A 12813-nucleotide genomic window follows, 5' to 3' on the forward strand; every position below is an offset into this window, starting at 1 on the left:
ATAATGCACATCCTTATTTTTCCCTAAAAAATTGGGCAAAAATGTGTTCATTATATGCAGCAAAATACGGTACTTAAAAACCTGAGTCTAACACAAAAGGCCACATACTGCATGATCCCACTCTTCTGAAGTGTCCAGAACAGGCAAATCTGCAGAGATACACAGTGCGTGGCCTCGGTCAGCAGGAGCTGGGAATGAGGAATGACAATGGGTATGGGGGTGGGAGAAGGGGGAGACGAAAATGTTCTAATTAGGTAGTGGTGATGGTTGCAGAATTCTGTGAATATACTAAAAAACACCAAATTATAAACTTTTGTTGGGCGCACTTTAAGGCATGTGAATTATATATCTCAATAAAATTATTTTTTAACTTGTTTTATCCTCACCCAACAATGCTTTTCCATTGCTTTTTAGAGAGAAGAAGGGAAAGAGAAACATCAATGTGAGCAACATCCATGTGAGAACAGCATCGATTAGTTACCTCCCATACACGCCCAGACTGGGGATCATTCCTGCCTGGACCAGGGGTCAAACTGGCAAGCTAGGCATGTGCCCTGACAGGGAATTGAACCCATGACTTTTTGGTTATGGGATGACAATCCAACCAAATGAGCCACACTGACTAGGGCAAAGCTGTTATTTTTTTTTAAATTTCAGGCTGTGCATCTTCTTGTAGGCTCAGGGCCTCCTTGGGAAGAGGGAATGTGTCTTTTCATTAGGTCCGCACTCACGTATAGAAAGTCGCCAACAGTGCTCTTGCCAGAACGAGGGAGGTTCTGCCTCAGGGACCGCTTCCCACTCCTCTCTCTGGGATGCAGAGTCTGCCTACAGCCTCACCTCTTTGAGCAGCTCCGCTTCCGAACAGAGGGGCCGGCTTCTTTAGGATGGCGGGTTAGGTCTGCTGGAGGAAACAAAGACTAGTCCCCGTGGAGCCTCGGTGTGGATGTGCTGAAGGCAGTAGCGAGGAGACGAATGAAGGAATGGTGAGCCGGCAGGGACAGAACCCAGGGTTCTATCTCTGACTTAGAGCCCTTTGTACTAGGCAGCTTCCCTTAACTTCTCTGTCATGTAAATCCATTGGCCCAGGAAAGGTGACTCGATTAAATCCCCCAATTTCCTGGGCTTCGCTGTTCTCCCTGAGGTGCACTCAGATGAGGTGACAGGTGTGGAGACAAATGGGCACAATAGCCTTGCCTTTGCCAGCCCCGTGGGCCTTTTCACACAGCAAAAGGGTAATAAATGACTCGAATGTTCCTCTGGGCTCAGGCAATTACTTAAATGGGATTCCACCCTCAGCTGCCAGGAGTGGGTGAGACAGTTCCTTCAGACCCCTCCCCCGTGGGTCCTGGATGGAACTGGATGAAAGCTCACAGCTACTGTCTGTCTGACTGAGGGGAGCCGCTGCCAGTCAGGCCACAGAACATCAGCTCACAGTAGGAGCAAAGAGACCCTCATTTCACCAGAGAGCATGGGAGGTGCTGTCTCTGGAATGTTTCCAGGAAAAAGGAACCTTCGTGCAGGCTCCAGAATGGGCTCAGCCTTCCCTGGGGTTTGCTGCCCAGAGCAGGAGACCCGGGAGTGGCCTTGTGGGCAGCCAGTGACGGAGGGGTGGGGGTAGCAAACTGCCCTGGGCCCTGTGAGAGGCCACCCCAGGGAGAGGGGGCACCTAGCTCCTCTGGTTTGCTCAAAGCCCACAGCCCTGGTCGGGGTGGCAGGGGCAGGGTGGGGGGCAGTGAGGTGGTGGAGAGTGCTCACAGACAACCCATCACCTGGGGAGGGACCAGGGCAGAGGGGTTGGATTCTTGGCTTAGCAGTGGTAAGCTTGGGGAGGTTTCCTGTCCCTCCATTCAGGGCGTGAAAAGCCGATGACATAATGTATGGGAGGCACTTGTGCCCTGTCTGGAGTGTCACAGGTACTCACAAATGTTCTCTGCCATCCCAGTGTTCAAATCACACCCCAGCTGGCCCAACTTACCTCCTGGCCTCTCACAAGCCATGGCTTTGCCACTCCGTGGTCACGGCCTGAGCATGGCCTAACTTCCCCACCTCCACCTCTGCTCGCTCAGGTTCCTTTCCACTTTCCTGGGCGGGACAGACCACCACGGGAGCAGAGAGGCAGGGCTGCGTGGTCCAATGACCTCCTTCGAATCCTCCTGCCCCTTCTAACTGGCCAAGGACCTCAGGGAACTCACTCCCATTCTGTCTGCCTTCTCCTCCTCAAGTGAGGCCAACAATCCCTCCACTGGAAGGTCCTGGTGAGGATTAAGTGAGACGCACAGGAGAGAAGCAGCACGTTGGGCAACACTGCATGGCCCACGGTAAGCTCACCGCTGGCAGGGACTTCCTCTCGGCATTTCCTCGGGAACCTGTCATGTGTGTCATGCCCTTGGAATTGACCAGGAGGGCCATTTTAAAGTCTGCACATCACCTGTCCCACACGAGACTAAGGTCATCCCACAGGCAGGGCCAAGCCTTCTTTGACCGGCCGATGCCTGCCCAAGGCCGATTTGTTACCTGGTTGACCTGACCTCCCCTTCTTGGAACTGGTGGGGAGGGAGGGTAAGGTCCACTGTGGGGATCATTGGCTTCACCCTGTGTTCCCCAGTGAGGTTCTTAACCTGGAATCCATGGCCCTACAGGTCCAACAGACTTCAGGGAGAATAAATCCCCTCAACTGCATGCTTCGTTTTGTGTGTGAGAGAGACACTGTACATTTTGGAAAAGAAATTCCAAAATTCCATCCTTTCCTCAGATGCTCAGAAGAACCTGCATTTCCCTTCTTGGCGTTATTTTCTTAAAAGCACAAATTCCATTATTTACAGTATTTGTTTATTGTGTCTCTAACCCTAGAAAGTCAGCTTCAGGAGCACTTGCCTTGTTCATGTTCAGATCTGCAGAGCCCCAGATAGAGCCTAGCACACAGTGGGTTCTCCTCCGTATCTTTAAAATGAACAAATGAGGAGGTACTCGGACCCAAAGGTACAGACGCTGCCCTGAAACTGGGCTCTGGGCAAGCCTCAGCCAGCCTGCCGGGTCCCCCTTCCTCAGGGCAGGCCCAGGGCTGGCAGCCAGCTGGACTGGTTCTCCTGGAACGAGGGGCTCTTCAGGGGAAGGGCTCCGAGTGCTCAGATCAGATCCACTTAAGAGGAACCACATTCAAGGGCCTCTGCTCTATTGCCTATTGCTGTGTGACAATTTTCCCCAAAGCTAGCAGCTTAAACAATTTGACCGAATTTCATGATTTTGTGGTCAGGAATTCATGTGAGCACTGCTTGGCTGGGTGATGCTCTGTCTCACCTGGCACTGACTGACGTCACTTGATGGCACTCAGCTGCTGGATGGGCTGTTCCTGAGGGTCCAGGGGGCCTTCCCTCCCAGGCGTGGTGAGCCGGTGGGGCAGCCAGAGGGCTGGGCTCAGCAGGACGGCCTCCTGGAGCGCCTGACCCTGGTCTCTCCCACATGGCAGCCTCAGGAGAGTCAGACTTTTGCAAGGCAGCTCAGAGTTCCCAGAGGCTGTTCCAGAAAACAAAGGCAGATGCAACAAGTCTGCTTTTGACGGCCTTGGAAGTCATGTAGCCTCACTTCCACCACATCCTATTGGTAACAAGCAAATCACAGAGCCAGCCCAGATTTGAGAGACGGGGACAGGAGCTACACAGGGGCATGAATACACTTGGGGTGGGGGTGGAAGCACCTCTGGGGACAAGCCACCACAGCCTCCCTCTGTGCTGGGTGGACGGACACAGCCTCAAGTCAAGGATGCTGGAAGGGCTGGAAGAAGCCTAAGAGCCTCACACCTTTGACTGGCTTTCCCTGGAACAGGGATCAAAGGACCAGTGACCCCCAAAAGTCTCAACGACTTGAACCTCCAGCTGATTTCATATTCTATTTCAATGCTTTGTCCCAGGCAACCACTCAAGAAAGATACCACGTTCCAAGCATTATTAACCACATACTGTGTTCTTACATGCACACTGTTTCACCCAGATGTGTGACTGCTTCCTTTCGGGGACATGCAGATCCAGTGAAGAAAGGGGACTCCTCACCTGGCACTGCTGTCCAGACTGCTTCAACCTTCAAACCCCTCAGCCCTCTGATCAGGCTGATCCCCGGGACACCGGGCCTGCGTGCTCTGCAGGGGCTGGTTGTTCTGCAAGCATTTAGAGTGACCGTTCAGGTGGGAGCAGTGCCATTCCCAACTGCAGGCAGCGGGGTCCGGTCTCAGCCACAACCAGGGGGAGGTGGTGGGGGGGAAGGGCTGGGCCACTCTAGGAAGGCAGCTGAGACTCAGGTCATAGACCCTGCCCTTCAGCAAAGGGAGGGAAGGTGGCCTCCGGGGAAAAACCACAAATGGCCTCACAGATGAGAGCACTTCACATGGAAGCACTTACTGCAGAACTGACCACCCCCTGTGAAACACAGGGGCCTTCGTTTCTTCTTAATGGAACTCTCTAAAGTGAACATGCTTAATCAGAAAGAGCTGGGTTCGAGTCCTAGCTGGGTCACCCTGGAAGAGTTATGAAAACTCTCTGAATCTCCTCAGTAAAATGGAAATGTTGTCTGCCCCAGCATTGGAAAGAATCAGTGACGAGAGGCATCGGAAGTTCCCAGCACAGCTCTTGGGACATAACAAGTAATCAGTAACGAACTTAGGTACTATGACTGGTCGGTAACCCCCGCACTACACCCGGCCCTGCCCCCCGTGCCCCTCCCCTGGTCCCAGTGTGGAAGGCCTGCTCTACATGAGCACTGTCCAGCAGGAATATCGTGTGAGCCAAGTGTATAAATTAAAGTTGTGTAGCAGCCTCCTTAAAACAGGTACAAAGAAGCAGAAAAACCTAATTTTGGTGATGTATTTTATTTTATACCATATGTCAAAAATATTATTTCTATATATGTAATCAGTATGAAAATGAGTATATTTTACATCCTTTTCTAAAATCTTCAAAATTGGTGTGCACTCACACTTATAATACATCTGGACTTGGACCCGCCCCCACTTCAGTGCTCAGAGTCCACACGTGCCCCTGCTGTACAGAGCGGTCTGGAGGGAGGACTTGGGTGGCCCCCCGACCGACAGATGAGTGGCCTGGATGTTGGTAGAAGCCTGGACCCATGTTTAAGATGAAAGAACTCCCTCCCCAAGGATGACAACCTTTTCTGCAATTCCCTCCTGCTGGGGTTAAAGAGAAGAGAAAGGCAAATTACCAATAAGTAAAAAAATAAATAGTTTATTTTCCTTATATCCATAGTAGATTAATAACAATGCACAATCATACAGAACCTTGCCTCTCTCGACAGAAAGCACATTCTTCATTTCTACAAATGAAAAAAACAAAACACCCCGGCTTTGACTTGCGGCCGACAAGGCCCCAGGTAACTGGGACCCAGAGAGGACATGACCAAAGGGATCATCCAGGTAACCGAGAGTGCTGGGGTGACCTGGGGATTGCCCGTCCAGGGGCCCTGAGGCCCTGAGAGCTCCAGGAGGTGACAGCGACAAGGCTGCAATGCCCGGGGCCAGCCCCTGGTTTTGCAGACCTCTGGGCTCACTGCCCATTCAGAGCTGAGCATGTGAGCTTGGGCATAAGAGGTGGCGGTTGAAGGTTGAAGAAAAAAGCTCAAGAAGAGGTAGAAGTTGAAGGAAACATGATGAAATGTGGAAGAAATACCTTATTTATATTCTGCCTCTTGCTAATGTCAAAGTAAAAACAATGGGGCTCTGGAATATGATTTTTAAGAAATCAAGCAAACAAAAACAAGAGCAGCAACAATAACAATAGCAACAAAAATCCCTGGCTAGAGACTCTTTAAAAGAAATGCCCACAACTTTTCAAAGTGTTGGAGGTCAGTCCTGCTGGAAGCAGCGGGCTGAGCTTGTGAACGACACACGGATCTTTCCAGCCTTAGGAATTGCCAGTCACATAACGGCCACTCGGAGAGACTGGTATGAGATGACAGTCGGACAGATGCCACGTGCCACACATGGAAGAGAGCTGGCCTCAGTTATACAGAGAGGGTCTTGTGGGAGCAAAAGGACAAGGAAATTTCCAAACCCAAACTTTCTATTTGATCCTAATTTATAGGAAGTCGGACATCCCAGGTGCAGAGCGAAAGGAAACTGAAACTCCCTATGTGCAAAGATCGCTCTGAAGATCTTTACCGAAATGGCAAGCAGAGGTCAGGAAAGGACAAGGAAATTAATTTGACGTACGCAAATTCCACATATACAAATCCATTTCTACTTGTTTCATTTTCTCTTCTTTTCTCTACACGTTGGAGAAAACGTGTGGAAAGAATGGCTGCTGACTGAGCTGACCCCGCTCTTCACAGGGCAGAGGATGGGCCAGGCTCACCTCCCAGGCACTGGGGGGGCCTCTCCATCAGTGACGCGGGTGGGGGTGTCCACCACTCCAGGGCCTGGCCCTGCCTGGAGACGGCTCACTGGAGTTCACTATCACCTACATCTCAAAATGACCGAAAGCAACACCTGGCAGAGTGGTAAGGTATTTAAAAAACCTACTCTGCAGAGAAGTATTTGGGGTTAGACATTATTTTCTTAAACCTCCACTGTGGGTTCACAATCAAATAACCATTTCATGCAAATTCATTTCTTTTGATTCCCATAGAGGCAAGGTTTAGAGTTTTAATCCAATTTGTAATCAGGCCTGAAAAGTACGCTTCGGTGTTCAATGATTTGCAACTTACTCTAAGATATTGGTAATCACTAAATGGGTTAAAAGCTTTTTTGGGGGGTGTTAAAAGCTTTAAGGAATATAAATATAAATGTGCACATACCTATATGTTAAAGGGCTGTTTCTGTTTTCACCTGCCCAGGGAGGGCATCATCAGTGCTTACATACCCTATTCCCTCTGGTGGTCATTTAGTATCAAGTTAATTGAATGGCAGGTAAAAAAAATAAGTGTGCAGAATTTAATACAGCACAACACAATAGAACACACTACCACAAAAAGGCTTCAGCACTCACTCTAGAGTAATAGCGTCCTTGCTGGCTTCGTACCCCGCTGAGTGGGAGACCTCTTGAGGAATTCGCATGAGTGGGTGCGTGAGGGCTCTAGGCAAGCCAGCATGAGAGCAAGGAAAGGACATCCCCAGGAGGCTCCCAAGATGTAAAAACACAAAACAAAACAAAAAATGCAACCACATATCTTGGGCTACTACCACAGAGTGAAAGCAGTGTTTTGGGAAGGGTGTTTAATGAGGAGGCCTGCACGTCAGTGCAGGTGAGCGGAGCTGGCCCCCCTCCAGGGGAAACCCTGCATCTGTTTCTGTACGACTGGGAACAGCACGGCTCTAGTGAGCCTCTCAGAGGGAAGACACAACACAGTCCAGTCTCTGCAGCAGCCCAGAGACCCTCAGAACATTCCTGACACAGTGAGAAGCCGTGGTCTCACCATCTTTGCATTCTTCTTTCTAACACATATAGCAAGGACCTCTGCAGCCTGGGGCTGTCCTCTCTGGTGGGCAGCTGGTGGCTCTCCTTTTCTTGTGGTCATCTTTAGGCGCCCTTCCGCTCTGAGAACACCAGCAAGGCCTCTCCAAGTCCACCGAGCAGGAGGCTGCAAAAGCATCAGGAGGTCAGCTTTCCACTCCCTAGATTTGGGTGGCTGCCTGGTGCTCACACGCAGCAAGGTGAGGGATGCCCCCTCATTCGGCTGCTGGGGCTCTCATCCCACTTCCAGGTCACGCCCAGGAACTGCCCAATCATCCAGAGTAAACTCAGCCATGTGGAGGGAGGGGAGTGGGCTGCAAGGTGGGTTTTGAACCTTCCCTAGAGGAAGGAGGTGATGAGTCCACTCATCTGACCAGAGGGAGGGGACTGCGCTTCGGGTAATGCTCTCTGTGCAAATATCGGAGGGGGCTTTCCACAGAGCAGCCTGGTGCCTTCTGCTAAAGAGGGTTGAAGGCTATGAGAGCATGCAGGTATTCATAGTCACAGAATTAGTCAGGTGACAGTCTCTGAATCCCTTTGTTTAATTTAGACGAACTGAACATTTAAAGATGAAAAGGCTAGGGGGGGATCATGAGTTTCCCCCCAGAGCAGAAATAAACATGGCCAGGGGGTTGGAAATGAACAGGGAGTGGAAGAAATGAAGGCTGTGTGGAAACGAAGAGCTGAACATTTTAACACGCCTAACACATAATACACTCAACAGTCTGGACATTTTCTATTTTAAACTTCTCAGCAGACAATCTGGTGTCTGTCTGAATTCCCTGTCATTCTTCCCAAAAAGCACTTCTGAGGATGGGGCGATCAATAAAGGATTATGACGGAGAGGGGACCCCCCAATGATGAAATGCTGTGGTTCAGAGGAGCCAGGAGCCCTATTAATTCTACCCTCTTCTTCCTTCTACCCACACACAACACACATGCGTTCAGGCTACAACACCTTTATTTTTCTAACATCTGCCTGGGGTCCTGAATGGATGAAACACACGCAGCCTGTGCACAGCATCTTCCCAGTGAGAGACGTCACCTATGCGGGTGACCTTGATGTGTAGATAGCTTGTACTGTGTACCACTTTTAGTACAGGAATGAATTGAGAATTCATTTTATATTCTAAGTATGAGAATATAAAAACAATAAACCTGTTCAATAATGGTACAGGTGTTTATTAGCTGTGTAATCCTGTGCATGTCATTCAGCTTCAATTTCCTCATCTGTACCACAGGAGAGGTCACACCTACCAGTCTTTGTGAAACTTAAAAGAATATACCTGAAGCAATCTACCCCTGGGCTTGCCCTATAATGGACAAGTAATAAAATATTATTTTCTAGTGGACCACCCTCCCAGAGCAGCACCAGCCCTCTCAGCTGGCTTCCCAACCTCTGCTTGAAGACTTCTGGTGAGGGGCAAAGCCGGCCTGTCCCACTGCTGAGCAGCTCTAGCCTTGGGACTCCAGCCCGCATCTATGGCCGTCTTGCTCACGGACAGCCGCAGGCACATGGCTCCTCCTGCCACAAGGAAGCCCATTCTCTCACTGACCCAATAGCTACTTCTTACAGCCTCACCTGTGAGTCCAAGTTCTGCTCTCTGGAGCAACAGAAAACAAACTCCTTCTGTCAACCCCACAGAGTGGGAAAATCCTGAACCACCAGTGTCTCCTCTCCCTGGTGACTGACAGCTTCTGGGTGTGGGCAGAGAGCAGTGCTGTCAAGAAGCCGGGCTCTGGGGGAGGGGGCTGGGAGGATGTTCCCCCACTCAGGCCAACAACTGGGATGGGAAGGATTGGGGCGTGAGAGGGTTGTATGCCTAGTGCTCAAGCTCCAAGTCAGAATGTACTTTCCGTTTTCCTACAGAAATACCAGAGCAACAGTAAGTCCATAAAATCTCTTTAATGCACATTTAATTCACGATAATAATGTAGGTGAAGCTGGTGTTACGTTATGAACCGAATAAACTTCCGAGGACTTTCTTAGATCTACAATCATCGTTCATACGGTTGTTTCTGTGCAAAGCTGGGGTCCAAGTTCCAAAAGACCATATTTTGAAACACGATGCATTTGTGCCTGTGCCTCGTCTAGCTCAGGATGCAGATGCCAGAGGATTCGCTCTTGTGAAAGGTGCCACAGGCACTTTTCCTTTCAGGCAGGTCTGCCATTCCTTCAACACCCCTTAAAGGAGGTACCCACCGTACACTGTTGCCTTGAACACTGGAGCGAGCGCAGAGTCGCCGTGACCTGAGGAAAGGGCTGCACAGTGTTTTGGGTTTGGGAGAGTTTTACTTCTGCGAGTGTGCCAGGTGGGGGGCTCCCTGTTTCCTACAGTTTCCACTAATCCTCCTTAATCACCGGGGAGAAGAACAGGCCAGGGCTGGCTCTCTGCCACTCTTACTCCCCCAGCCTTAGAACATGCTGAAGTGTAATAACCTTGCATTTCATCCCTTTGGCTTAGCTAGTTTCTGAAACACCAAAGCAGCTTAGTGAATGCTAAAATGAAAACAAACCTTGGTTCAGTTGACTGTTAGGAGAGCCAGGGAGGTGAGCTTTGATGTTGTTTTCTAAACAGCAGGAGAAGCCGACATGGGGTGCAGGAATCTTAATAGCATCACAACTATTTAAGTCAGAGCTTTACTGAACTGTTTGCAAATCCTGTAATCCCCATCATTCCCAAAATGAACAAACTTCATGTAACTAAGGCATAAACATCAGATTGCAGAGCATACCCAGCCAGAAATACTCATCACTTGCTTCTCTTCCAGGCGGTTATTTTCAGCGTCTCTTCAGTCCTCTTTTCTCTCTCATCAGGAGCCAAAGGCCTCATCTCAATTGTACATTTATTTATTATTGTGGTTATTCGAAGAATTCCAACTGAACCCACTAGACAGAGGACAGAGACATCCTTTTCCCAGCTGTATGCCCAGCACTTAATGTAGCACCCGATAAATATTTACTCAATGAACGATGTATGAATGAGAAAAAACGGCTACATAATAAACCCGCCAAGCTTGGGGGGGTGGGGACAGGGGGACGCATGGCAAGCCTGACAAGCTCAGTGACCAAAAGTAACCACGCAGGATGGTCTGATTCCTAATCGGGCAAGTTATGGGGGTAGGCACGTCCCAGGCCTACAGCTTTCCTTAGCAAAGGTCAACCTTTACCTCAAATGAGCTCTGTCCATTATCTTATGCATCTAGGATCACATACCTTTGAAATGTCAGAGTAATTTTCTCGTCTAGACCCCCTGAAGGCACAACTGCTGGCACCAGAGCAGGAGACCACAGAACCCCTCCTTGCTGTCTTGTTCCCATCTCTGTGTGCTGCAAATGTTCACTAACTACCCTGCACCCACTGATGTAAAAGAAGCACGTTACTCCATTTTGCTTTTTTCTAGTTCTGGAAACTTCCTTGAGTTGCTTTCTCCTGCCTCCTCAGTCTACCATCAGTTGATTTCAGGTACCTTCCTTATGTTTGTTTCCTCCTTGGATTCTACTGCAGAAAAGGAACTGAAAAACTGCCATTCTCCGGAGCCTTTCCCCAGTCCCTTGACATCCTGCTTCTGGGCATGTCCCCAAAATTTGGCTCAAATAAACTCTTGTGAAACTTTTCTATAGGTTTGGATGTTCTTTTGTCAACCGATGGAATTCTTATACTTGCTCTTCCTTCTCCCATCTATATTTCAAACTATTTTTGTTTTTTCCTCTTTCCTTCACCAAAATGTATTTGCCTAAAATAATGTGCAGTTCCCTCGGGGATGTACTGAGTGACAGTTCATAACCTGATGAATTACTCTTGAGAGGTAATAAGCAATAGTTATTTAGAAGGCCCTCCTTTGCTTTCTAAAGACAAAGTTACAAATTTTTAATTCAAATGGAAAACTAGAATTTCAGATGTTGTGCTCCTAGATGCGTTTTGCAGTGTATCAGGAGAAGTTCCTTCTTCACCCCTAAATTCACTCCTCCTATAAATAGTCTTGGGCAGTCTCTATGCAGTCCCCTAAAATGAAAGGTATAAGACAACTTTACTCAAAGATGATATAAGGTCATTTTCTAAAGACTCTTGGTGTTAGTGAGGTTTGTGCTAGGACCAAGTTCAAGTGATCCTCGTATTGATAACCCATGATCAATGGCAGGGTCTGCTGAAGGACTGGCGAGGCTAGATTGATCATGGAATCCTGGGAACAAAGTGATTGTGTTTCAGTCATTCCTTTCTCTCTTTGTCCCTAAACCATTCCAAAGACAAGAGTGACGCTCTAGCCTGAAAAGGATTCAAAGAGGAGACACACACAACTCATTCTGCTTGATAAGGACACTGCTCACAGTTCAGAATTGTTCTTTTCTCTCATATGTACTAAATCCTCTTTGCTGATATTTTGAAAGAGGAAATTCATATTGATACATACCATAAAACTCTGTTAATTAAAAAATGAATAATTAAATATTAATCTAGATATTTAAATTACTGGGCTTGCCATAGATTGTTTTTATAAAATTAAAAACAAGATCATTAGCTGGATAAGAGCAGTTGCTTTTAATTAAAGATGTTAAAAGACTAAAATCGGGCACTTAAATTCATAATTTTTCTTGGGTATATATTTAGAAGGCTGGCCACTCGTTTATTCAGCAAGCACCCAGTACTTGGTGGAGACACACAGAGGTGAATAAAACACGGCCCGTCTCCTGGAGGTGCTCCTGTGTCAGCCGGAGGCAGGAGCCACAGAGCGAGCAGCCTCCACCCATCCCAGCCACTGCTGCCTCGGGGAAGTGCAGGCCCAACCTAGCAGCTCTTCCACATTTTCAAAAGAAATGTGGAGATCTGGACTTTATGGAGAAATCACCTGATTTCTAAATGTTGACCAATTAAAAATTTGAAAGGCAAAACACAGGAAACAATAACTATCCAGGCAAGCAAAACAGGCCCCGGCCCAGGCCCTTTGTGATGCCTGAGCGGTCTAAGCTCCCACGAGACAGGGAACAGCCCCGCCCTCGCCCCGGGCTGAGAGCTAGTCACCCAGTCTCGCTTGAAAAACAACCAGTCTACGGATAATGCAGACCAGCTCTGCATAAGACAGAAAATCTGAAATATAGTCTGACACTCCTCTTCTGGTGGTTCACTTTGTGGTTGGAAAATTCTTGGAGGCTGAAAACACGCCATCCTTAAACTCAAGAGTTCTCAAAAATCAGGAAATTCCAAAGTCAAGGTTCCTTTTGCAATAATCACACATTGCTGTTTCCTTGATTTGGGTGCACACAGCCTTTCTCTCCATTTTGTTTGGGACATTCCATCAAGTTCACAGGATGTGACACAACCCAGAGACATGGCCTCTCACAGGCTGCTGCTGATCGCGCA

General features: G+C 48.6%; 1 protein-coding gene across 7 annotated transcripts in view; it reads right to left on the reverse strand.

Annotated features, from left to right (window-relative positions):
* Positions 1 to 4842: 4842 nt before the first annotated feature.
* TMEM241 (transmembrane protein 241) overlaps positions 4843 to 12813 on the reverse strand; it is a 115504-nt gene continuing 107533 nt past the window's right edge. For all 7 annotated transcript variants that reach the window (XM_045849965.1, XM_045849963.1, XM_045849969.1 and 4 more), the window contains one exon: positions 4843 to 7581. In XM_045849965.1, coding sequence (XP_045705921.1) covers positions 7521 to 7581 — 61 coding nt within the window. In that variant the 3' untranslated portion in view covers positions 4843 to 7520. The remainder of the gene's footprint in view (positions 7582 to 12813) is intronic.

The sequence above is a fragment of the Phyllostomus hastatus genome, unplaced genomic scaffold (assembly GCF_019186645.2).
Source record: "Phyllostomus hastatus isolate PE091 unplaced genomic scaffold, TTU_PhHast_1.1 phas_contig_80, whole genome shotgun sequence".
Lineage (NCBI taxonomy): Eukaryota > Metazoa > Chordata > Mammalia > Chiroptera > Phyllostomidae > Phyllostomus > Phyllostomus hastatus.